This window comes from Taudactylus pleione, unplaced genomic scaffold, assembly GCF_031769625.1.
Source record: "Taudactylus pleione unplaced genomic scaffold, aTauple2 ptg000687l, whole genome shotgun sequence".
NCBI classification, from domain to species: Eukaryota; Metazoa; Chordata; class Amphibia; order Anura; family Myobatrachidae; genus Taudactylus; species Taudactylus pleione.
Window position 1 is genome coordinate 1,345,518 of NW_028285089.1, and position 27,071 is coordinate 1,372,588.

Sequence of the window (27,071 nt, forward strand, 5' to 3'; positions counted from 1 at the left end):
AAGGCATTAATTTATTAAAACTTCCAATTAAAATATGCTCACAAGAAACAATAAATGGCAGACTTGTCCAATTAGAATTGTAGACATTGCAACCACGTTTCCTAGCAACCAGCACAACAATTTAAAATGCAACAGCCCAACTCAAAACACTGGACAAGACGTAGGAGATCATACAATTGTTTCATATCTCGGTGACTTTGTGTATTTTTTTTTATTTGCCAAGATACACATACATACAATTCCTAAGGAATCTGGCTTTTAAACAGGAAAAGGCACAATCTCTTTTTACAAACATTCCAGGTTCCTTAAGAAAACAAAAAGTATAGTCTATGGATTCACCAAGTAACAGTGAGGTCAGAATTTTGGATAAAAATACTACTTCATGCTTTTGTTATATGGTACTCTCAGCTATTAAATGAACATAACACTTGTTGGAGTACCAAACAATAAATGTCCTCTTCCATGTAAAATCTATGTAAAATAGCGGACATATAAAACATCCATGCGGAATGTATGGGAGAACTCCAGAATGTCAGTGGGTGGGTCAAGGGTATGATCATGCAAAGTGCATCACTATAGCCACAACCCCTGCTATGAGGCAGCAAATCACAGCATTGTGCGGAAGGACTAGGGCCATGATGTTAACTACATCACTCCTTGCACTTGCCACTTGGACCTTCTCTCCGTGATCTCCTGGAGGGGAGGTCCCAAAAGAGACAAGTATATAATACTAAAACCAATGAATCCTCTGGTGTGCTACAAACAAATGCTACCCAGAAATGCCAAATCACTGTTCATTCATATTATAATAAAGACAGCAACATGCATTGCAGTAAGGACTTCCAACCTTTTGCCCCTTACAGTGATTATGTGTCTAGTCATTTCTATCAATATATTTCACACTTTAATCCTAAGAAATAAAGTCCTGCACTACTAACACCCAAACCAGCCACAACACGATATGTACAGTGATGATGTGCAGTCACTAGGTTCCTATGTCCTATTAATTTGTGTACAAAAAGCTAATAGAAAAACAGAGCAAACTCTCAACTCAAGTTCAAATTATAAATACATCAGAATATCTTATGTATAAGAGTACATCTCTCTCAAAACATCTCTCTCAAAATAAAAGTGTATATTACAATATTGTATATCACTATATATTACAATATTATTACTTTTATTGTTAGTAAACATATTAAAACATCCCTTAAACAAATATTTAATCATAAGACATCCTGGATACATTACCACCATCAAAAATATACCTAACAAATAACCCAGTCCTTTGAGATAGGTAATGAGCTTCCAAAAATGTAGTATACCACCAGTCAATTAGGTTATGTTTTCCAAAGTTTTTTGAAATTATATTAGAACTTATAAAATAACAGTTTATATTCTCATGCCTGTATGCTGTATGTTGGGATGAAAAAAAAGATTTTGTATCTCTTCTGCTTATTTTACACCGGTACTTGTGTACTTTACGGACTCATTGCAGAGAGAACCCAAGTGTCCTACATTCATTATTATTATCAATCATGGTAATGTCTAAATCCCCTTCACGGAGAGGACCCTGAAGTCATCAGCCAGTGTCCAGCGTCAATCCCTACCATCCAAGTGGGTATAGAGGGGGAATATAACCTTGTGACGAGCGTAGCGAGCCACCGAGCTCGAAGCGTGGCGAGCGCAGCGAGCCCATGAGGGGACAACTTTCTTCTTTAGGTGGGAACAACTTTCAGTACTTGTGTACGTAAAGTACACAAGTACCATTTAAAACATTCATTGGGTTCTCTCTGCAATGAGTCCGTAAAGCACACAAGTACCTTTACACCTCCTGAAGCTGCAACACTGTGATGGTTCAACTCTGCATTCTTATTGGCTGGCTGTATATTATTTTTTTTACAAACATTGGGCTCGATTCTATTCAGCGCAATGTAAATAGCTCCGGGCGTGAGCTCCCGGAGCTATTCAATACACCGCGCTGACAAGTCCGACTAATGATTTCTTCTCTCATCCCTCCGGGGATGAGAGAAGAAATCCGACAAAAGTCCCGTCGCGAGGCTGTTTTCTGCCCTTAGCGCCGGGAAAACAGCCTCTCGCCGGGAAGTTAGGTCGGGGAATGCCCGTTATCGTGCCTAAACACCCTGTTTAAGGCGTGATAACGAGCCTTCCCCGACCTAACAGCGCGATGAATTGAATAGCTCTGGGAGCCATCTCCCGGCGCTATTTACATTGCGCTGAATTGAATCGTCCCCATAGTTTTTACTGAATATTTCCAAAATTAAAACTAAGTTTGGGGGTACAAACGAAGAAGAAAAAAGGGTGTGCTGTGGGGAGGGCTGTAACACCAGGTGGAACATGAAAAAAAAGACACCATTATGCAACACGATCAACAGTAGGAAACGCAAGGGGTTTGCTGGATGCCTTTACGTATATCTCCAACTGACAGAGAAGTGCAAACGTGGTTTGTCCAATAACTTCTTGCTGGTTGCATACTAAAGGTTGTAAACTCTTTATCGAGGACCATTCTCAAAGAACAAAGTTGTTTATTAGTTATATTTTTGTAGGTGATATTTTCAACCATATAGGACGTCCCATCTTATGACAAAAAAGGTTTCATTTTATGATGTTCAAGTATATTCACAATTTACTGTAATAAGAGATTTTTGAATAAGAGACTGTAAGAGACAGCTACTCAAACCCATTGCTAATGTGTTGCAGTTACATTTTGGTCCTAGCAGAGATAAGGGTTTGTTATATTGGTCTATTACCTTTTTGTATGACTTAATACTAGCAGCCTCATTGATAAATAGGAACATGAATGTGGACATAAATCTACAGAAAAGAAAAATAGTACATATATTAAGGAACATATGTAATCTAAACATTTAGGAGCATTAAGTATTTGTGTGATAATCCCCAAAAACAGATATTTTCGAGGGTACCCGAAATATTATTAAGCATCCCCCAGATGTACTATGGAGGGACCTCTGATATATGCTGCAGTCCCTCCCATTTTCGTCATCAAATGGAGCCCTCATATGTTTCTATGGGGACTGCTGAGCTGCCGGATTTACCATGCTCTTAGCCCCTATAGGTAAAGCCATCTCCAGATGGTGTTATCCTATAGTAGCCTATGCGCTACTATTTTGCAAATTCTTCTGCCGGCCGCACATGCCGCAGTGTGCGCCAAGGACCCAAACCAGGAAGCAGTGTGATAGCGTTACACTAATCACACTGCTTCCAGCTCTTCACCAGGAACGGTTCTTATCAGAGCCCGTCTCCTGGCAAGAGGCAAATAGTACATTTGTGTGAAAATATAAATTCTCACATTGCATATTTACTCAGAAAATATGTATCACATCTGAAATATGTCCCTTAAAATTAATCTAACATCAATATATGTATAAATATATACAGAAAAATAAATACAATTCTAGATATTTTTTTAAATACCTTTGAGAGTTAAGCGTCGTAAACGTCTATTTACTTTAACAGGGTAGTATTTTCCATTATTCAGGATATTTTCTAAGTCTACCTTCATAAACTTTGCCAATTTATATATAAAATTAATTGGTCTGTTTGTTTGTCTGTCTGGTTATGCATTTGGATACCCCTGTACTGATTGGTATGAAACCAATGCGAGGTAGTCCAGTAGGATCCTAGACAGGTTTTAGAGGGGTTAGGATTCTGGTCGAACCTTCCGTTGGTGTACGCTGAGCAGAACTTTGACACGGGGAGCCTGTTCTGAGCCTTCTACTCGATTTGGACAAAAACATCACAGAGCGGTAACATTGGATCTCAGAAGAGATACTAGGGGGTTGAGGTCCCAGTCAGATCTCCTGATGGAGTATGCTGGGCAGAACTTTGACCCGGGTAGCCTGTAGTGGACGGATTTAGATGAAAACTTCACAGAGGGTCTGGGATGCCTAACTTAATAACTGGAGGATTTAAACCCAGGCAACGCTGGGTACTTCAGCTAGTACTTAATAAACTAATAGGATCAATTATACAAATCAAAGTCCCTGTAAACTTGTCTAATAGGTTAAAATCATTCTGTAGCAGATTATATTAATGGAACTGTACTTGCACGTAAATAATCTTGTCTTGAAAGGAAGATACTATATGTATACGTATATTGCTCATCATAGATATTGAGCCTTTGCATCTATTACATAAAATCTAGAAGTAAACAAAAGTCCACATAAATGTTATTACAGTTACTAATATATTGTGCTGTACGTTTCTCCTACTCCAAAAATCTAGTGCAAATGCATGTGCAAACTTGGCGATGTCTAAATAATAAACTTTGCTGTCGATGAGTCAGCTCTGCTGAAGTAATTAATGCAGCCAAAGAGCAGTACCTCAGTATAGATGATTAGGGGGCAGATCAATTAGCTGCGGGTTGACTAGCATGGTCTATTCCAATGGGTAAAGTGTGCAGAACTTTTCCATTATAGATCAATCCAGGAGCAGCCCTGAGGCAGCAGTTAATGCTCATTAACTGCTACCTCGGTGCTGTCCGCGGGTCATCCCATGGCTAATTCAATCTGCCCCATGATGGAGAAAGATACAGGAATGAAAGGCTGACTATGTCTTAGTACAATTATCCCACAAAATTAAAATGTTCACACATATGCCATAACAGTGGAAAAAATTACACTCTCTAAATTACATAGATAATGAAAACAAAATATATCAACAGAAACAACACAATATATCAAAACTTACAAGAATATGAAGCAGTATGTACTTCTGTTTTAAGACATAGTAAACAAAACAAAAAAGCGCTATTACAGTTCTCAGTGGTATTCTTCAATGCATAGACTATTTGTACAACACACAGAAAATAAAAATATGAACTTTGATATAATAGACCAGTGTCAACTTTAGAGTATAAAAAAACGTAATTTTCTCTTCTGATGAGGAACAAGTTTCATCACTTAACTTGTGACATCACAAGCACACGTATGTCGGTTTGGCCTTCTCACAAACGGTTATTGTGTCCCTTTCTGTATACACGAAACACATGCAGAGGCTAATTTGTAATATTGTGAATGCCACCAGTTAGCGCCCGCTGGAAAAAGCCCGATACCCCCTCTCTCTCTTTCAGTTATTCTACAGATAATTTGGTTTATGTACAGAATAGAGCAGATTTCCAATATACTGTCTGACATACCAAACAAATGTTAGGCCATTTGGTCTCTATGGCTACCACAGAGTTGCCCCTGTGGTTTATAAATTAGCAGCATGTGCCTGAAGGCAGAACCACTTGAATTTCCCATATTCTTCACTTCATTCTGATATTGCTGTTCTGTGTAGCTGGTCAGTAATAAAACTGAAAATGCTAAATAGTCAACATCCAGTGTGACTTATTTTGTACTGTGTACTGTGCAGTCTTCCTTATGTTGTTGAAATCACAATTAGAAAACAATTAAATAATCATTTTCTAATACAGGTTTTTAAAGGTCAGGATAAAGTGGCTGTTGACCATTGTTGCAATGTCACATTCAGCGCACACTGAAATATTTTACAGCACTCGTTAGTTCTTAGCACTTTTTAACTTCCTCCTAAAATATTCCGGGGCTGCCTCAAACAGCCAATCGGCATCCACTACGCACAGGTCTCTCATGTAGCACTTGGATGTGTGAAGAAGCTCATTGTAAACAACACAGGCTGGTTTGCAGTGGAAAAGTACTGAGGAGGGGTGTATGGCGACAGGCTGATGTGTCTCCACAGTGGTGTATGTTCCATCTGGCTGCAGCTCTGCCGCATTCATAAACAGGCCGTGCGCTAAGCACTGGCGGATATTGCGTGTATCTGTTCTGGAGGACTCTATTGGCAATGACATCTGTAAATTTAAAATAAAAAGGAAAAAGCATCAGACGGGTTTGTCATAGTGTATAAATGGAAAGAAAATTAGCTAAATATATTACATTACTGTGCTTGATTCTGCAGTTAACACGCAGAATTAATTTTAATGTTACTTATTTCCAGGACAGATCACTTGTAAAATATTGAGGGTTTTAGACAGGGAATAGGCCATATCTGAGTAGTTACATATTTACACACAAATTGATGGGCAATTAATCCCTCTCACACCTTTCCACCTTACAGTATATACAACATACAGAGTAATAGTATAGAGAACAATACCTTTATACATATGTCTCTGAGCTGAGAACGAACCTCTGAAACCAGCATCATATTTCTCCCATTAACAAAGTTCTCTCTGCACCATTCCTGACATAGAAAACACAACCGAAAAAAAATGTTTTTAAAAGCACATCATCAGCCTATGAAAAATCTGCAAATGAAACATGGAATGACGTAAACTACTGCCTACTCCAGAACAGCGCTATGACACTGGGGATCAGAGGTTCTCAGATTTACCCTCTGATCTTGGCAAATCCTTCAGCCCTAACAAAGCAATGGGCGGTCTGTTCTCTTGAGAAGAGTGGGACAGATGAGTCTGCAAAACCATGAAAACGAACAGAAAGCCGTCTACCTAACCGAAAACGTAAGAGAACAAACATATCATTGCCTTTAGGGTTGCATGAGGTTCTAGGGTCTAAGTGGGACAGAGTGCTGGAAATCCATTGGATTAGGCTGTAACTGACAGCAGAAGGGTTCAGTGAAGGCCAAGGAACTAGCAGCGAATGCATTATGCTCAATTTCCTGTGAGGCTAGGACTACACTGGCAGTATAGGTGGTCCAGACTGGACCTTTCCTGTCTCAAACTATTAGATGAGATGTTTCGATAGTATCAGGTCTCAGAATGTTAGTGTATATGGGTGGTCTTTTACACTCACTGTATTTAGCCTACCAAAAGTAAAAACAATTACAACATGCTTACACTTTCAAGAGCAACTAGTTTTTTTTCCCCGTTAAGGGTCAACAATGTAAAAAATTACAAATTTAGAAAGAGAGTTATACTTGCTTTCAGATTGCAGTGCTATTTTTACGTAATTCTATCAGTACTCGTGTTTCATAGAATATGGCCTAAAGTTTTATAGAATTTGTTCCCCTTTTGTGTATATAAATGTGTTATTATGTACAATACAGAATGACTTGCCTTATTTTTACCCAGATTTTTGAATGCACGGAAGACATTGAGTATGGTGAAATGGTCACCCTCGCTAGAGATGAACTTCTTACGTGCTGCTTGCACTTCATCCCGCTTAGCAGGAGGATTATGGAGAACACTGTCGACCGACAGCAGGGCCACAATAGTCAGGATTTCTTCTGTACAGTGAAATTTAGGAGAAAGAAGGATGGTCTGAAAGAAAGTGAGTGTCATTTTCAAATCTGTTTTGTCCCTAAGTATGGTACAAATATAATACAATTTAACTGAAATAAGTCAGTCTGAAGAAAAACAAAAAAAAGCAGGGTATACAGTACGACAACAGACCACCATCCGAGCGGCCAATTCGTAAGCTACACACACTTTACAGTTGGCCCCCTCGATATGTCTGGTGTGACATCACAACTGGACGGGCATTTATATTTGCCCACCCAGTTGTTTCAGCGGTCCCTGCAGCCAGTGTACAGGAGGTCTGCGGGTTGCCCGTACACACATGCAGATATATCTGAAAGATACATTAGTGTTTCGGCATCGGCTGTGCTGAAGGGCCGAATTGAAATGTCTGATCGACGTCGGTCACAGAAATATCGGGTGTGCGCACCCGCCGATGCACTTTCGATATATCGTTCATCGATTGACCAATATATCGACACATTTGTACAAGACAAACTCCAATATACCCACATATACTTTCCTTACAGTGACATAACAACTAAAGTTACACCTGCAGGTGAAAATAAAGCTGTGCCCACACGATAAAAACCAAGTATGGAAATCTATTAAAACTAATATTAAAGAGGTTGTAAACATTTGGAAAACCTCCTACACTCAATTGGTCGGTTATCCCAAATAGTAGATATTGGTGGCCCCTCCACCAGAACTCTACCTGGTGGTAAACTACCGCACAGGTAAACTGAAAGTGTGCAGCATTTTTAAGAAAGATTCTTCAAGATCACCCCTCTCCCAGGTTACCAAAAGTTTATTATTTCATTTGTAGATGTTTATTATTTCCAACATGATATCTGCTCAGTAGAGTAACCCCTTCACTTTAGTGCTGCAAGCAGGGCCACTTTTAGACAGACAATCTGACTCCCAGTGCGAACTGTCGAAGTCCAGTCCAGTATTCTAATGCGCTCACTATCCCCCTTTGAGAAAGAAAAATAGAAAAAAAAAAAAAGTATCTCCGCATGCATGCTTCTGAAAAAAGGGTGTGGTCTCACTAGAAGGGGCGTGGCCTCAAAGAAAAAGACTACTTTTCCTTTGAGGCCACGCCCCAGATCCAGCAGGCGGATGGCCTCAAAGTAAAGTTGCAGGGCGTGGCCTCAAAGGTAAAGACTACTTTTCCTTTGAGGCCACGCCCCAGAGACGGCAGGCGGATCTGCTTAGCCGGGCTTCATTCAGGACAGCGATTGCACGGCTCGTCCACCCCTAAAAATAGCCCTGCAAGTATACTTCCCATTTGCCTCACCTGCACCCTCAGTTGATCCATCCCCTATATATCTCTTCCATATCACTTAAATTAATCTCCCTTAATGACAAGGGACTAAATTTCCCTTAACATATCAGCACTAATAGCTATATGACAGTTCCCACATGGGTCACTACACCACAAAATGGTGAATCGCTGATTGGCTAATGCTGCGCACTCACCTAAACATTTATCTGTCCAATCGGTCTGGTGGGATGGAAAATCTGGTAATGTATGGGAGCAAATAACAATATAAATTTGCTTCCAAACACTGGAAGACAGACAAGATTTTTCTTCCCAGCAGATAGATTGGACAGATTCATTTTTAGATGTGTACGCAGCCTAATAGTCGGATACTGCTGGTAGATCCTCTGGAGGGAGACCCCAATTATTTTTGTGGTCCCCACTTTCCTACGATTCCCAGCACTTGGCTGACCAGTTTTGGGCTGGTTAATGTGATGGCAGGGGGACCGCACGCTGTGTGTTCCCCTGCTATGGCATTATCACATCGGCTGGTTCAGCCAGGTGCTGGCTAATGGAAAATTGGTGGAACCCTCTGCCGATGTTTCCCCAGATTTTCCATTTCCAGAACAGGCTGAAAGGCCCTGGGCTGTTTATGGATTTACGGGGGACCCCATGTGTGTTTTTGTTGTTAATTTTTAACACTTTTAGTTCTTTTAACCCTAAGAAGTGTGGACTGATTATACTAATCTGTGTAGTGCTTCTCTGTAAACGAGGTTGCCTTCGTGTTTTAGGTTCTTTGTCAACAGATTTGAACTGAAAGATCAGTACTGACGGCATTTACACCTGCAAAATCTGACTGATATCAAAGTCGATTTTTAAATCTAATTAAAAACAGACGGTTAGTTAATCTGCAATTTAGACACTGAAACACAACGTCGATTTCAGTCGAAATTTAAAATCGTCTTCAAAATCGTTAATCAGTAAATTTAATCCTGAGAGTGATATTCACAGAAATGGCTGATAATATTGAAAATAACTTGTGGAGGTATCAGAGCAGATTTTGTTGGTGATAGAAGCATGAATGTTCAATGTAAAGGTCCCCTACTTCTGTACATGTATAGAGTAAAGTTGGATGAGGGATACTAGGCTTTGACCAGTTAAAAGGTGGACAAATTAAAAAATTTTACATTTATTTTAATTGCTTAATTATTTTTTGGATTGCTTCTCTGAAAGCAGAGTTTTTTGTTGTACAGACGACTGCTTTGCACATGTCACCAGCAAATGTTGGGCAAGGTACACAGTTTACTCTCTAGCATGTAGCATATCGTTACCTTGGAGAACTTTGGCTCCAGAGGAAATGAAGCCATTTTCCTCCCCAGGGGTGTGAGAATGATCTGGTCCTCCTTCCTCTCCAGTGCCCCCAGCAGATCCAGCTGTTCTATAGCAGCCCGTATGGAGTCTGAAGTGACACAATTACAGCTCATAATATTTGATGATAATATGGCAGCAAGTATTTCTTGTAACAGTAAAAATAACTGAAAAAAACTGTTTATAGGAACTGGATAAGAAATGAAGGTATAACCCTTGACCCATTTTGCTACCAAACTGTGAGGTCAGTATTAAAGTCAAAGCCTTGTCTATGAGGCTTACTAAAGTGAACATTAACTTAATTCAGTGGTCCCCAAACTGTGCGCATTGGCACCCTGGGGTGCCTTGGGACACTTGCAGGGGTGTCTCAGGTTGGTGGTCCAGCACCAAATGAAATTATTTTTGGTCAATGTAATGTAAATATAATGGACAAACAGAAGTGTAACTGACCCTAAGGATGACAGGGCAGCACAATTTACTTCACTTGGTTCACGTGGTTCTTAGAAGTTCATACACCCCAAGTGGTGAAACAGACAACTTCAAGTAGAGCATCCACCAATCAAACTCAAAATAACAGTTTAATATGTAGGTAATGAAAACATATTCCAAACTGAGTAAGGTTATTTATAATAAACGAAGAAAGGGTTAAATGGCAACTTCTATATATTCAAGGGCTCTTTGGAATAAACACAAACAATTGGAGGCACTTGGTAAATATTTCCCAACTTAAGGGGGGATATGATACAAAAAGGTTGAGAAATTGCTGTAGGACTATAGCAGCTCCTAAAATTTGCAAACTTTACATTTAGAAGATCCAGTATTAATTTATAGGCCGCATCTGGGAAGTTTATCTATCAAGTCTCTTTAACGTGGGTTCCTGGCCTTATACTGCCCACACACATGCACATTTGGTCTGCCAATTAATGGTTGCACGAGATCAAGACCAAACTATTGCAAAAGGTGTAAATGTAGGGACCACTCATAACTGATAATTACTCATGCACTTTAGTTAAAGCGGATGGAGGGAGAGGGAGAGAAAGACCGGACAACACCAGGACTTAAAGCCAATATATAGAAATACCCAAAACTTTACTCTCTTTTCTGTAGTCTAGTCTGTTAATCTATAAAAAAAAATAAAAATAATTGCATTTTAAGAACCACTAGATACCAAATAAACGTCAAATGTACTGTAGATCATTTTAGATCCTATTGGGAGGAAATAGCTATATAAGGTTTTGAATGTAAACAAACTGATAAGGTGCACATTTAGTTTTATTTTTTCACTGTCTTTTGGAACCGAAAAAAGCTTTTCTTTTAAAAACACAATTTTTTTAAAAGATGGCTTTTGCAAAACTTTGAGTTTGTGTTCCAGCAACCATTTCACTGCGGATTTAAGGTCTGTTTGGGATCATTATCTTCCTGAAATGGCCAAGTTTCAACAGTTTGGCAGAGCAGGACCAGATTACAATGGGGCGGGTGGAGCTGCAGCTCCATGACCCCATGAAAATGCATCTGAGTTGCAATGCAATGTGACTAGGACGCACCGGTAGACAGTGCTGGTTAAGCTGATGTGCAACACTTCTATATCTGTGTGCGACTCTGAATCTGTATACAAAGTGCTACAATGTAGCGGCTGCAGCTTTTTTCGCTCCAAGTTCCGTTGTGGTTCATATACGGACTCAGGTGCACACAGATATACAAGTGTCGCATATCAAATTAATCAGCACAGTCTCCTGGTGCATCCTAGTCGCATCACATTGTAACATTGGCCCGTATTCAATTAAATGCGAAAAGTCGGAATCCACTAAAAAGTATCGCGGATGACGTCATTTCGCCAGGCGGAAAGTTTCCTCCGTATTCAATTCCAAATACTTTTTGCATACGCGAAAACGCAATGCAATGTAATAGGCGAAAAACATCGCCTCTGAATAGCAGGTCGGAAAAAAGAGCAGAATTGCAATATTGGGGTGCAAAGGTGGGGAAAGTACTCTGCACCCTTGGGACAGCCCCTCAAAGGATAACTGCGTAAAAAAAAAAAAACTAAAAAAAAAAAGTGAGGAACGCCCTAAGAAATGACTGAGAATGGGGGCAAAAAATTACAAAGTTGGGGTACAAACTTTTAAACTAGCAAAATAGACTTTTTTTTTGGGGGGGGGGGGGTCTGCAAGTATGGGGGAGGTGTTCTTTTTTAATTGCAGGTGCTTGCTGATGGTGCGTTTTCCACAAATTTTAAATGCTTCACTTTAGCCACTATAAAATATACTAGCTCCCATTTTCAAGTACTTCAAATTTGACAGGACTACTTATTTTCACCAAATAATATAGCAAAATGCTGTTCTTCAACACTTGTGCAAAGTTTTACATTTAGAAGCAATTGACTGCACTTAAGTACCCCAAATAGTTTAAGTAGGGCTATTCGGGGACTTCTATATTGGTCCCCAATGCTAGTGCATCTTTGGGGGGATATCAGGCTGATTTCCCCATTTTTGACAGTACTATTCACTTGTTTAAGTTTCGCCAGGTTGCGTTTTCACGTGTTTTGGAACTGAATACGGTGAATAGCGGGAGCTTGCGCGAAGTTTTTGCGCCCAAAATAGGCGGAGTCGGCGAAAAGTACAGCATGCGAAAGAGTATCGCGGGTGCAAAACTAATTGAATACAGGCCTTAGATGCATTTTCTTAATAAAGAAAAAAAAATAAAAAACCTGACGCTATCAGAGTAGCATGTAACCTGGCGGCTAATTCAAGCCAGGCAAGTCGCACTGAATTTCGTATTGAGGCTACACACACTATTATGTAGACATATATGTTTATTACATGTTGCAAGTTTTGTAACTATTTACCTAGCTTCCTACAGTGTGTGGGGTACGCACCTGGAGAGGGCTTGGAGACAAAGTCAAAAGTGAGGATGTTTGGAACCCTCAGGACAAGAAGCTGCAGCATTACACTCGCCAGATTACACCTGTACAAAACATACCAATTTATTCAATGTACAATTTAGATCATATAATAATTACATTTTATAGTTCCACACAAACTATAAGCATGAATAATGAGACCGTTTTAAATTCACTCTTAAATAATTTTCACCAAGACTATGGTTAGGCAGATGGTGGGGGTTATGTTTTTATATTTGCCTAGGAGGAGAGCACTGGAAAAAAACAACTACATCAATATACTATAACCACAAACTTGTGCTCCTAGTAAAGGATTTAATGGCATGTACAAAAATTCACTCTGCCTTCAATAAGATGACACAGATGCAGGAATGTACCAAAGCCACCGATCATGGCAGGGAAGACAAGCCTCAGGATATATTCACCAAGCTCCGGTATTGCAATTTTTGCTGTTTTCCAGCTATACTGTATCCTACCGATTTATTAAAGCCAAAACCGCAGAGAATCCACACCTTAGAAACATTTATATTTTTAAAATTAAAAGTAAAGAAACCCTGTATTTACTAAAGGCGGCTTTAAAGAGAGAGACAGGTGTGTTTGTAGAAAGCACTGAACAGATCTCAATGATCTGTGCAAAAAAAAATTTGGTGTGGGGATAGTCTGCAAACTGATAACCCGCCCCAGACCTTTATTAGGGATTCCATCCCTGGATTTACCAGTCTAGGGCTGGTTGACATTACGGTAGGGAGATCCCATGACAAGGGTCTCTCTGTTATATTGTCATCGGCGTTGGCTGGTTCAGCCTAGTGCTTGTAAGTGAATTGGGGGGACTCAATTACGCTGATTATTTCACCAGCAGCCTAGGCCTAAAGGTCCAAGTCTGGTTATCACTTGGAGGTCCCCCAGTCTTTTTTTATTTTGTGTTTTTCACATTCTTTATAAACAAAAGCCTGCACAGATTTTAACTGCGATGGATTTACAGCGGGATAGGGTCTTAGAAACCGATAAGCATCGTCGGCGGTTTTAAAATGACAATCAAAACTGATGCTTAGTAAATGCAGTATTTTGAAGCACTAAACCGCCAACAATGTCCATCGGTTTTGAATTGACACCAAACCCACCACTTATTAAATTTACCCCTCAGAATAAATAGCCGCAGGCCTCACTAAAGAAAAAGAAGCAAGCAAGAGACATATACTTTGGGCAGAAAATTTACAAATATTGTGATGGGCACAGAAAGGCTTCTTCAATGCCACTAACCACTAATGCCACGAACCACTAATCTAGATATTGATGATTACAATATCCTAATGACGCAGGAGTATCAGAATGAAAAACATGAACCTGGTGATGCCTTGCATAACTGACAACGGGACAAAAGTGAGCACCCAAAACCGGGGAGTGGTCAAATGAAAATGGTCTAGACATATGACGATATGAAATGTGTCCTCGATATAAAAACAGAAACTTGCTATCTCACATGGCATAAATCAACAACTGAAATTACTCCATCTGGAATTGTGGAAAGTATTTGCAGATAGTATCCTGCTTGGGAACCTGGAAGAGTTTACAGAAAAATACTGATCCCATGCCAGCCTATAATTGTCTAATGGAATACATTCCTGGGCTCAAAGGGGGGAATTCAATTGTTTTTTGGGCGCCCTGCGCAGCTACGCAATTGATTTGCCGATCGGGCTGGAGTGCCGCCTGCGCCTATTATTTCTGCTTGCACCCTCCTTAGGTGGCGAACAGAATCTGGAAAAAGTCCAGTTTTTGGGCACCCAAACTGCATTTTCGGCAGCGCACCCCAATACTTTAGACAAGTTTAGCTTCTTTACACGTCTAAGCATTTGGGCGCAATATATGCAGCAAGAAATGGGCACCCAAGACAATTGAACATCGCCCCTGATTGATTTCCCCCCAAAGTATCTTGAAATCCAAGAGAGGATTGTTCGGGGAAGGTCAGAATACATATTCAATATATTCGATAGATAGCCATGACAACCTGGTATGCGTTCATAATGCTGACAATCAGGATTTCGACACTGACAAAATGTGGACATTCAACATGTTGACAATGACAATAGCTGATTTTTAGTTTTTTTATTTTAAGGTTAGGATTAGGCTTAGGCTGTGATTACGGTTAGCTATATTCACCTCGCCAATGGACATCTGCATGGTCAGCATACCGACTGTCGTCATTCTGTCAATGTTGATATTGTTAATATAGACATCCTGAACTTCAACATTTTGTACCATAACCAACGACCAAGATGTATCCACGTTTCGGAAATCCTTAATCATTTCTTTGTCATCCATTACATCAAGACCTGCCCCACACTTGCATGGCCAACACCAATTTACATTTACATGTTGACAAGATGTCCTACTGGACATGCAAGTGATAATTTGACACATGGAGAAACCAATGTCTTAGGGATATCTATCCCCATGCATCAAAGTATGACACGAATACCAGGCATGAAAGTACAGTGACATGATCATTGGAGTTTCCTGCAGCAGAAAGATTATCTGAATTTCGTGAACACAGCGTCCCTAATGTCATAATTTGTGACAGATATCAGCCTATGATATTGCATGTTAATATATGCTTTATCAGTTTCTATTTGATTCAAAAAGTTGGAAAAAAAATTTGATCACTATAGTTAAAAAATGATTTGGTAGCCATGTCATTGTCAGACATAACAGATTTAAAATAAATAAAAAAAAACATATTTTGATTACAGTTTTAGAAATATATGATGACTATATATGTACAATTCATTATATTCTTGTGTCATGTTTTAAAAAGCTTTATAGCACATTTATTGTTTTTATATATAGCGCAACATCAAAACATTTTATTGGGATAGCAATCCTATTGGCTACAAATGTTTTGCTTTGCAAACGGTGGGGGTACAAATAACACAAATGGACTGTCAGGGGGCACCCAGGTGAAAAAAGGACGAGGACCACTGATCTATTGCATACAGTGGTAATGTATTTATATACAGCTTTGAACAGTTATACAACTCACCTCTGTATCTCTGGCAGAGTCATTTTCTCAAGCTTCTCAAACTCCTCCTCTGTATAAAGTCTATAGCATATGCCACTGTCCTCTCTCCCTGCTCTTCCAGTGCGTTGCCAGGCCTGGGCCTTGGATACCCGCTGCACTGCTAGAACTTCAAGGCCACTTTCTAGGGGAAAAAACATATTCAAATGAAGATATATTCAGGTGAGGAGCAGTCAGTATCTCCTCTGTAAGTGGTGACTATGACGGGTGTCATGATTCTCTGGAGACTACGGGAAAGCTAACAATGTTACTTTACACAATGTGTGATCTAGAGAGTATAGCAAAGCAGTGGCGTAAGTTCATCCCAGACGCCCGGAGGCAAGTTATAATTTGGTGCCCCCCCCCCAGCAGCAGCTGATGGTGTGACATGGAGTTCTCCACTAGTGTATGGTGACTTCTCAGGTGCCGGGAAGGGGTGCCATGTATTGGGCGGCCGTGGTGGTACTCTCCGAGTACATAGTTACAGCCCTAAGTGGGGTGAATATGTTGTGGACAATGGAGGAGGTGCCCCTTCAGAGCTGGAGCCCGGCGGCAAGCGCCTCCATTGTCTCCCATAGTTCTGCCCCTGTAGCAAAGGTTCAACATTTCAGAATGCCATGGGCGTCAGACAAATCAATGCAATATCAGGTTATATTACAACATTAGCTCTAAAATATTTTAACATGGCTTGAACTACAATCCCCCAACTCATGCACGGATAAGGACAAGATTAGTCACAGCAAGGCAGCTGCAGGACATTATGGATAACTGCTTCACAAGCTAAACATTAGTGCTAATTATGTACTTTATTTTTATATCTCAAATAACTTTGAACACAAAATATTACCAGGGTTATACTTCTTTGCTTTCACCATTCCAGTGTCTACTACATATTTGATTCCCGTTATGGTGATGGAGGTCTCTGCAATATTGGTGGAAAGAATAACCTTGCGGTGATCCTGAAAGATAGTTAATGCATCAAAGTTAAGGAAAGATCTGAAATACAAGAACTGGCATACATTTTCAATGCAATGTTACTGCGTGGCCTTAAAGGGTTGGCTTAGCATATTTCCAGTAATAGAGTTTGGTATAATAGTGGCTGTATATACATATGACCAGGTCTGAAGGGATTATCATGCATAATTGTACAGGACTTTCATAAGATAATCAGAGCCATAGCCACTGGTGACACACAGAATATTTTCAGCAAGGAACTTGCATCCAGGAACTTCTGTATAAGAATCATTATGGACTCACGGACCTTGGGTGCATTCTGGAATACTCTGAGTTGTTGTGAATGTGGCAGAGAGGCATAAAGGGGCATCACGGTCATCTGTGGGCAGCCATCTGGGAGGTGCTTTGCTATGTCTCTGCAGGTTTTAGTCATTGCCTCAATTTCTTCCTGACCAGTCAGAAACACTAGTATGTCATGAGAAGCTGGTGCTTCCTTCAGGGAACAAAAACAAGATTGGAAAAACGTCACGATATAATAAAGCATGAAGCTGATGGATCTGTGTATATTATCAGTGTATAAAATGACATTAACAGAGGGTGTCAACTAAAAAAAAAGTAATAATAAAAATCTCCCAGTATGTAACATGTAGTTCTCTTCAGTTCCACAAAAATCACACATTAATAAATGGTACCTGCAGCCTCCTTATATTCATTTTTCAGGGAATTCAATGACTGTGTTTTGTTACATTACCTGATGGATTTGGAAGACTGTAACCAACGCTGCTTGGAGGTAGTCACTTTGGGACTGCTTGGTGTAGTAGACTTGGATGGGATGCTGTCTGCCTTCCAGGTAAAGAACTGGGGCCCCATTGAAGTACTGCGAGAATAGATCCACGTCCATTGTGGCTGACATGATAATGACCTGACGTGAGAAAGGGGCAATTAGTATGATTTCCAGAAAACATGGTCTCAACCAAATGGACACATGGGTAATGGTCCAAGTTTATTAGATGAGTAAATATTTGTCTAGTACGAACTTATTATGAAACACTATTAATATGTTTATTTTTTTAAATACATGGGGTCATGGGATATTTGCCCAAAGAAGTTGCTTGTAATGGTTCAAATTATTTATATAATACAAGATGGAAATGCCCTAAATATTCAGGCAATTCCTCTCCAACACAGGTAGGTGAGTAAATCAGTCCATGGTAACTCACGTTACAAAGTGACATAACCGTTAGCAAGTCCTGTATACAGTGTTTTAAAGCATGACCTATCTTATTATTTCACAGTAAATACAATTAATTTCACCTTCATTTCCTTTGCTATTGATAACCATGCATATACTTGCTATGTCACTTTGTAACGTGAGTTACCATGGAATGACCCAAATGCAGACACATATTAGCTCAGGTATTGGGGTAATTTGTCTGATATTTGGATACAAATAAGAACTACCAAGGCAGTTGGCTGTTGGTTTAGTGCCCCTTGTTTTATACATGCATCCTTGAAATCCTGACTTTCCAGCATCTGTATTCTGTATATCTGTTGTATTCCCCTGGACCAAAACACCCCCCAAAAAAACATGAACCCTGATTTCCGCTGATTAGACTACATATAGTAAGCAAAGGTAGAAAACACCAATTCTTTCATAGGGGCTGATCCTGGAAGAGCAGAAGTCAGTCCTCACCAGTCGGCCCAACTGTGCCCTCTGTGAAGCTGGGTCCATTATGGTTTCTCATTATTTTCAGCCAAGGACCTTGTTATACAGATGGATCAAGAAAAGTCCAATATTCCCAACAGAGATGTTACTGTATCCAACTTCAGATGTTTAAATACATTTGAAACATTTTTTGTGGTTATCAACTTGTATGATATCACACTCTAACACATATGGGTAGCTTTACAATGAGATTAGAACAAAATTATATATTCTTATAAAAACGTATTTAATTTAATGGTTAGTAAAAGTTATACAATATATATCAAATGTTGTGCACTCTCCTTATGTTTTTTATTTATTTATTTATTAACAGTTTCTTATATAGCGCAGCATATTCCGTTGCGCTTTACAATTGGAAACATTAATAGAACAAAACTGGTAATAACAGACAGATATATAGGTAGGAAGCATTTACTTTTAATGGTAGCTTCCCAAGCTCTTTTCTCTTCTTCTGTGCCATTTTGACAACCCCAAACAGTACATCAGTGTGTACGGTCCTCTCGTGAGCCTCATCCAGGATAACCACACTGTACTTGCACATCAGCGGGTCACCTATGGCCTCACGGAGCAGCATGCCATCAGTGAGGAATTTTATTCTCGTCTCTTCTGATGTAACATCTTCAAAACGTACAGTATAGCCAACCTGGCAATTGAGAACACAAATTAATTAGAAAGAAAAAAAAAATTTCCATGCAGGTCAGGCGATTTCCTATAAAACCATCTGTAAACAGTGCCAGAAGAGGATTCATCAGGTACAATCTATTACTGAGTGTATCTATCCAACCATTAATGCCATGCTCTTACGTACACCCGGTATTAAAAGTACTTTGTGAATGTGCTAAGTCAGCCTGGCTACAGTTGCACAGATAAATGTACTCAATAAATGCTATGCAGGGTGCTGACACTTTGTGCTTAGGTCAGTGATGTTCAGCAACTCTCTTCAGAGGGAATGACAGTGAACCCAGACACACACGCATCATTGTTTTGTCGCTTGGCAATATAAATGTTTGAGTCACATCTCCTCTAACTCTATATCCATGGAAGCAGATACAGTAGGTGGCATACCAGTTTACTCAGCTCTGTCTTCCTCTCTTCTGACACTCTGGTTGCCAAAGATATAGCAGCCACTCTGCGGGGTTGAGTCACACCGATGATAGCCTGGCGCCCTATGCTGGCTTCATACAGATACTGTGGGATCTGGGTTGTTTTGCCAGAACCAGTCTCACCTTATAGAAAAAAATGCATACAAATGATAGAATAATGTAACAACAACATTACACAAATTGCTACATGCACAAAAAGATAGCTGATGTAAAATTATGAACCGGAGAGTTTTGGAGCTCTTTCCAAAAACAGACAGAATAATACCCCTTTCAGACATACTGAGATTCCCGGGATTTTGGCCTGCCTTGGCCAAAATTCCCGGGTCTCATGTCTGTGTGAAAGGTACCTACCCGGGAACACGTTCCCGGGTAGCCGCCCCTGCAATCGACCAGTCCCGGGAAATTACCCTGCTTCTGTCTGAATGGTGCTACCCGGGAAGTTACTACTCCCGGGCAGCACCAAGCAGCTTTTGCATGTAGCTGACAGTGCAGAGCATCCTATAGGATGCTCAGCGCTGCTGCTTTAAGCTGACAGCGCAGAGCGTCCTATAGGACGCTCAGCGCTGCTGCTTTGTTTGAGCTGATAGCGCAGAGCGTCCTATAGGACGCTCAGTGCTGCTGCTTTCTTTGAGCTGACAGCGCAGAGCGTCCTATAGGACGCTCAGCGCTGCTGCTCACCACCCCCAGCACCGGCCGGCTGTGCCACAGTGGGCCGCCCGCACTCCCGCTGGACCACCAGGGAATTAAAATAAATGTTAAAAAAAATATAATTAAAAAAAAAATATGAGATATGGTAAGAACTTACCCTTGTTATCTCTATTTCTACGAAGTCCATAGGGTTCCACAGGATACCTTGGGTATAGGTGTGACGTCAGTCGCAGGGCACCAAAGAGTTAAGCTTTCAGCCTCCCAGGATGCACTAGGTCCCCCTCCTATACCCCGCCCCCGGGCCAAGGCACCTCAGTTAGTTACCAAGCCATAGGCCGGAGGAGGAGAAGGAAGAGAGAGAACAAAGATCTGGACACATACAAGAATCACATTCTCACCAGAGGGAGACGGAAAACCGGTGACCAGAGCAAAGCCCATCTGCAGCACAGGTGCGACAGGGCGGGAGTCCTGTGGAACCCTATGGACTTCGTAGAAATAGAGATAACAAGGGTAAGTTCTTACCATATCTCATATTTTCTACTTCAGGGTCCATAGGGTATCCACAGGATACCTTGGGGATGTCCCAAAGCAGTATCCTTTAAGGGTGGGGACGCTCCTGTGCAGAAAGGAGAATCCGCCGCCCGAAGGAAGCATCCTGAGAGGCGAAGGTGTCAAACCTGTAATACCTCACGAAGGTATGGACAGAAGACCACGTAGCAGCCTTGCAGATCTGAACTGCCGAGGCACCACGTCGAGCTGCCCACGAAGGACCCACAGACCTAGTGGAATGAGCCTTCAGAGAAGGAGGGACCGGTAGGCCTTCATGAAGATAAGCTTCAGAAATAGCCATACGGATCCAGGCTGCCAAAGTTTGCTTTGAAGCAGGCCAACCCTTTTTACAGAAGCCATAGAGGACAACAAAGCGTCCGACTTCCTAAACAAAGAAGTGCGGTCCACATAAGTCCTTAAGGCCCGCACAACATCCAAAGAGGCCTCACCCACGGAAAGACCCGGTGAGTTAAAGGCCGGAACAACTATTTCCTCGTTAACCTGAAACTGGGAAACAACTTTGGGAAGAAACTCGGGCCGAGTGCGGAGCACTGCCCTGTTCCCATGAAAAACCAAGAAAGGGGGTCTACAAGAAAGAGCCCCTAACTCAGAAACACGTCTGGCTGAAGCAACGGCCAGAAGGAAAACAGTCTTAGCTGTTAGCCATTTAATATCCACTGAGCCCAGTGGTTCAAACGGCGGTCCTTGGAGAGCCCTCAGGACCACAGCCAAATCCCAAGGCGCCACAGGTGGAACAAAGGGCGGCTGAATACGGAGAACACCTTGCATAAAGGTGCGCACATCCGGGATTGTAGCAATCCTACGGTGAAACCAGACAGATAGGGCCGAAACCTGTACCTTCAAAGAAGCAAGGCGAAGCCCATGATCTAGTCCCGCTTGCAGGAAGGCGAGAATCCGAGACAGACGAAACTCCCGCGGTGCATAACCTCTCGGTCGACACCACTGGAAGAACGTATGCCACACGCGATGGTATATCCTCGCGGAAGACGGTTTCCGAGCTCGTAACATGGTACGCACCACAGAGCTGGCAAACCCCCAGGACCTCAGCATGGCCGTCTCAACAGCCACGCCGCCAAAGACAGCCGAGTCAGGTCCGGGTGAAGACAAGGACCCTGAGACAGAAGGTCCGGTCGTAGCGGCAACCGCAGAGGACTGTCCACGGACAGACCCTGAAGGTCTGAGAACCAGTGCCGTCTGGGCCACGCGGGAGCTATCAACAGGAGCGTCCCTCCTTCCTGTTTGAATTTCCGGATTACCCGTGGAAGAAGGGAGACCGGAGGGAACAGGTATGCGAACCTGAACGTCCACCGGACGGACAGAGCATCCACCAGAGACGCCCCTTCGTCTCTTGTGCGAGACCCGTACACCGGCAACTTGTTGTTGTGCCGGGACGCCATGAGGTCGATTTCTGGAAGACCCCACCTGTCCACCAGTAGTTGAAAAACGTCCGGGTGCAGGGACCATTCCCCTGGATGAACGTCCTGGCGACTTAGAAAGTCCGCCTCCCAATTTAGCACTCCCGGGTTGAAGACCGCTGATATGGCCGGAAGATTGCGCTCCGCCCAAACCAGGATCAGAGAGACCTCTACGAGAGCCGCCCGACTGCGAGTTCCTCCTTGCCTGTTTATGTAGGCCACGGTGGTAGCATTGTCCGACTGGACCTGCACCAGGTGACCCTGGAGAAACCGCTGTGCCTGCAGGAGAGCATTAAAGACCGCACGGAGTTCCAAGATATTTATTGGAAGCTCCGCTTCTGTCGGTGTCCACCTGCCCTGGAACAAGTGTGGACCCGAAACTGCTCCCCAGCCCCGAAGACTGGCGTCCGTTGTCAACAGGACCCAATTTGGAACCCAGAACGGACGTCCCTTGTTGAGGTGGGTCGTCTTTAACCACCACGCAAGGGACAGGCGAACCTCCGGGGTGAGCACAATCGTCTGGAACTTCAGAGACTGAGGCAGCCCGTTCCACTTGGACAGGATCAGGTGCTGCAGAGGTCTAGAGTGAAACTGGGCGTATTCCACCATGTCGAACACCGACACCATGGAGCCCAGTAACCTCATCGCCGAGTGTAAGGACACCCGGCGGCTGTGCAGACAACTTCGCACCCTTGACTGTAAAGCAGAGATCTTGTCCTCCGTCACGAAGATCCTTTGCTGTCCCGAGTCCAATAAGGCTCCAAGATGCAGAATCCTCCGAGACGGGATTAGAGTGGACTTCTGCCAGTTGATTAGCCAGCCGTGCCGTTGCAGCAGTGCAATGGTCAGGTCCAAGTGGTGTAACAGGAGCTCTGGAGATCCTGCCACCAATAACAGGTCGTCCAAGTACGGCAACATGCGGACTCCTTGCAGCCGCAGAGAAGCCGCCATGACCGCCATAGCGTCCTGTATGTCCAATGACACCATGTAGTCCCCAGGTTCCAGCGCCAGAATGATGGACCGTAGGGTCTCCAATCCGAAACTTCGGGACCCGCAAAGACTTGTTGAGTGCTTTGAGGTTGAGAATCGGACGATATGACCCATTGGGTTTCTGTACCAAAAATAGATTTGAATAGAAACCCTGGCCCCTCTGGGAGAATGGAACAGGCACTATAACTCCAGCCTGGAGCATAGTGTGCAATACCTTCCGCAGCTCCGTAGCCTTGTTCCGGTCTGATGGTAGACCCGTGGTGAAGAATCGAGCCGGGGGTCTGTGCCGGAAGGAGAGGGCGTACCCGTGAGAGACCACCTCCAGAACCCAAGTGTCTGTCGTAGTGAACGACCAACACCGGGAGAACTGCAGCAGGCGGCCTCCCACCCTGGGATCCCCCAAGGGGAGACCCGGACCGTCAGGCCGCAGGCTTGTCATCTGGCTTGGGGGCCGGACGTCTGGTACTCCATGCCTGTTTCCGGGGCTTGACCGATTTCTTAGGGCCAGCCTGTCGAGGAAACGACTGTGGTTTGGGCCTGCCCTGGGCCCTAGATGACCGAAAGGACGATGGTCCAGAACCAGAAGGAGCAGCGGCCGACGGGAGACAAGCAGATTTGGCTGCCGCCAGCGTGGCCACAATCTTATCCAGATCCGGACCGAAGAGAACTTCTCCGGTAAACGGCAACGCTTCCAGACCTTTCTTGGATCTGCGTCCGCCTTCCAGGATCGCAGCCACAAGGTGCGACGAGCAGCTACCGCTGATGAAGAAATTCTAGACACCAGAGTACTAATGTCTAGAGCCGCCTCGTTGATGTAGGTGGCCGAATCACGGAGATTGCCAATCAACTCCGCTTGTTCGGCCGGACAGTCGGATTCAAAAGAAGCCTCTAATGAATCCGCCCAGCGCTCCATCGCTCTGGCAACCCAGCAAATGGCCATAGCCGGCCGTGCTGCCCCCCCTGCAAGGGAATAAGCGGACTTCAGGCAGATTTCTACCTTGCGGTCCGTAGCATCCTTAAGGGAGGACATGGATGGCATCGGCAATGTGGCACTACGGACAAGACGGGTCACGTGAGAATCCACCTGTGGAGGGGATTCACACTTAGCAAAATAATTATCCGCGAACGGATAAGCCACCGCCAGGCGTCTCTGCGGCTGGTATCTTTTGCCAGGTTGTTTCCACGCCTCCTGTAAATGGTCCACCAACTGACCCGAAAGAGGAAAGACTGTGGCATCGCCCTTCACATCTTTGAAAAAGGCATACTTAGATTTAGCCGCTGGGGGAACTTCGTCCTCAATCACCAAGGCTGTGCGGACCGCCCGAATAAGTCCAGGAATATATACTTTGGACTTAGCATCAGCGTCCTTAGTATGGAAAGGTTCCTGATCGTAAGGATCCAGAATCTCCCCATCATCAGACGTCCCTTCGTCATCCTCATAAGGAGCGGACAGAGACGCCACCGGCCTTTTATGAGGCCGCATCACAGACTCCCCTTGCAACACATCCGACAAGTGCTGTAAAGAACTCGTCAGGGAGTTAACCCACGCTGGCTCCTGAGAACCCGGGAGCGGGGAAATAGGGAGACTGTGGGGTACCACCAATTGTCGTGGGAACCCCTGCATGGGTGACGACACCACAGACTGCTGGGACAAACCCATCGGAGTAAACGCGGGCTGCGGAGCTAACTGGCCCACTAAAGCTGTTAACGCCTGAGCGAAACAAGCCCAGGGCGGCTCCTGTACCGGTGCTGTAACCGTAATAGGCCGCGCCATGGACAAACACTGCCGGCAAAGGCCCTCCGCGCTACCCTCCCCCTCCGCTAACGGTACTTTGCACGTGGTACACTGTAGCCGGAGGGGAAAATCACTTTCAGACATGATGGCACCACGTATGTGACCTCTCTCACCAATTAAGTATTAAATAGGCGAGAGACCACCCTGCAGCACCGCACCGCAAGGGCTTTAGCAGAAAGAACAGGGACAGTAATAAAGCTGACAGTTTAGAGAAGAATAGTTACAGGCAGCGCTAGCACAGTCACATACAATGCAGAGAAATAACAATTCCTGCACTAACAGCGCTGATCACTCAACTACACAGACACAGGGCCTGGTAGGACACAGCGCTGCATACACAGACCTGAGCCACAGCGGAGGAGAGGTATGCGGGGGGACCCAGACCACGATGCTTCCTTCCAGACTTCCAGCAGCGTTCACCATGCGTTTGCAGAGAAGATGGCCGCCGAGGAGCAGAGAGAAGCTGGCCTGGGGGAGGAGCGCTGACACAGGACCAGTCAGCACAGTGCAGAGAGGGCTGTGTGCAGCGGGGGAGGCGCCGGCTGTGAGACAGGGAAGGCGCGCTCCCCTGGCATGCATTTAACCCCTGGGACGCCGCAGCGCTACCGCTCTGCTGCGGTCCGCTGTCCCAGGGGGTAGTGGAAGCGCAGGTTGGTCGCCTGGCTCCACGCTGCAGCCAGTCCCCAGGGAGCCCCCTGCCTGGGGACTTAGGACCATGTGATCAGCGGGGACCCACCGCGGGACCCCGCTGCTTACCTCTGTCCCCCTTGAATCCGGCCATGGTCCGGAGCATCTGGGGTCACCGCTAGCTGTGACCCCAGACGCCCACCAGCATCCCCGGATCAGTACCGGCGTTCTGGTACCGGCGGGGTGTAGGGAAGACAGCATGGACGTCAGGACTGACTGTCCATGCTGTTCATCCAGATGTGCAGCCACAGCTGCATGAAGAAAAAGCTTCAGGGGCTCTTCTAGCCCCCACTCCAACAGGTGCACCCGACTCCGGCCGGGCACCAAACTAAACTGAGGTGCCTTGGCCCGGGGGCGGGGTATAGGAGGGGGACCTAGTGCATCCTGGGAGGCTGAAAGCTTAACTCTTTGGTGCCCTGCGACTGACGTCACACCTATACCCAAGGTATCCTGTGGATACCCTATGGACCCTGAAGTAGAAAACCCTGCATTATGATTGGCCAGCTTTTGGCTGGGAGGAGCAGACGGCAGAGAAGAGGTAAGTAAGCAGAAAAACCCTGCTCTTGTCTGAAAGGGGTCTACCTGGGAATTTCCCGGGTAGACGCTGTAGTGTGAAAGGGGGGTCTCGACCAAATACCCGGGAATTTGCACTGGAGAAATTCCGGGGTCTGCGCAGGAAATTTCCCAGGTGGCATGTCTGAAAGGGATAGAAGTGTAATAATTTCTAGTAGGGGGTGCGTTATGCCTTGTACAGTAATATCTTTTCTAATGAACATCACACTGAAGAGATATACAGATAATTATGAGGAGGGGAGGGAACACAATAATGGACACAGAAGAGGAGGAGGAGGAGGGACCGGTCACACAGTGGTCACAACTGGGTGTCAAAGGAAATTAGTTGGGGCACATCTGTGCTGCTGCTGAGAGCACTGAGGCCGGTGATCCCTGTGCTGTACAGTGTGAGTGTACATACATATACACACACACAAGGCCTCTCCTACCGGCGTACACCGAACTCACCGATGATGATCGCACTCTCCAGCTGCCGGAGTTGTCCTATCAGCTGCGCCCGGGCCTGGTATATAGGGAGATTGCGGCGCTGTTGCTCCATGGGCACCGGCTGCTTTCTGGGCCCGGGCTGCATGGTTCCTCTCCGGTTGGGTGTAAACGGAAGGGATCCCGGTTTGAACCTTTTGGCCGGCGGGCGGTAGGAGTGCTGCGACATAGTATCATATGCGGGTACCAGCGCTGCCTAATCGCTGCGGCCCCTCTTGTATCCCCGGGATAGGCAGAGGCGGCCCTGGGGGAATCATACCGACCCGCAGCTGCTGCAGCACACGTGCTTCTTCCA

General features: G+C 44.0%; 1 protein-coding gene across 1 annotated transcript; it reads right to left on the reverse strand.

The window, feature by feature from the left end:
• DHX33 (DEAH-box helicase 33) lies at positions 1–27,071 on the reverse strand. Its single transcript, XM_088456142.1, has 12 exons — positions 26,741–27,071; positions 19,578–19,738; positions 18,928–19,155; positions 17,538–17,708; positions 17,094–17,279; positions 16,680–16,791; positions 15,818–15,977; positions 12,757–12,845; positions 9,848–9,975; positions 7,076–7,279; positions 6,157–6,243; positions 1–5,851 (listed from the first exon to the last, which is right to left on the reverse strand). Exons 1-12 carry the CDS (start codon positions 26,943–26,945, stop codon positions 5,543–5,545), a joined length of 2,040 nt encoding a protein of 679 aa, XP_088312268.1. The 5' UTR covers positions 26,946–27,071; the 3' UTR covers positions 1–5,542.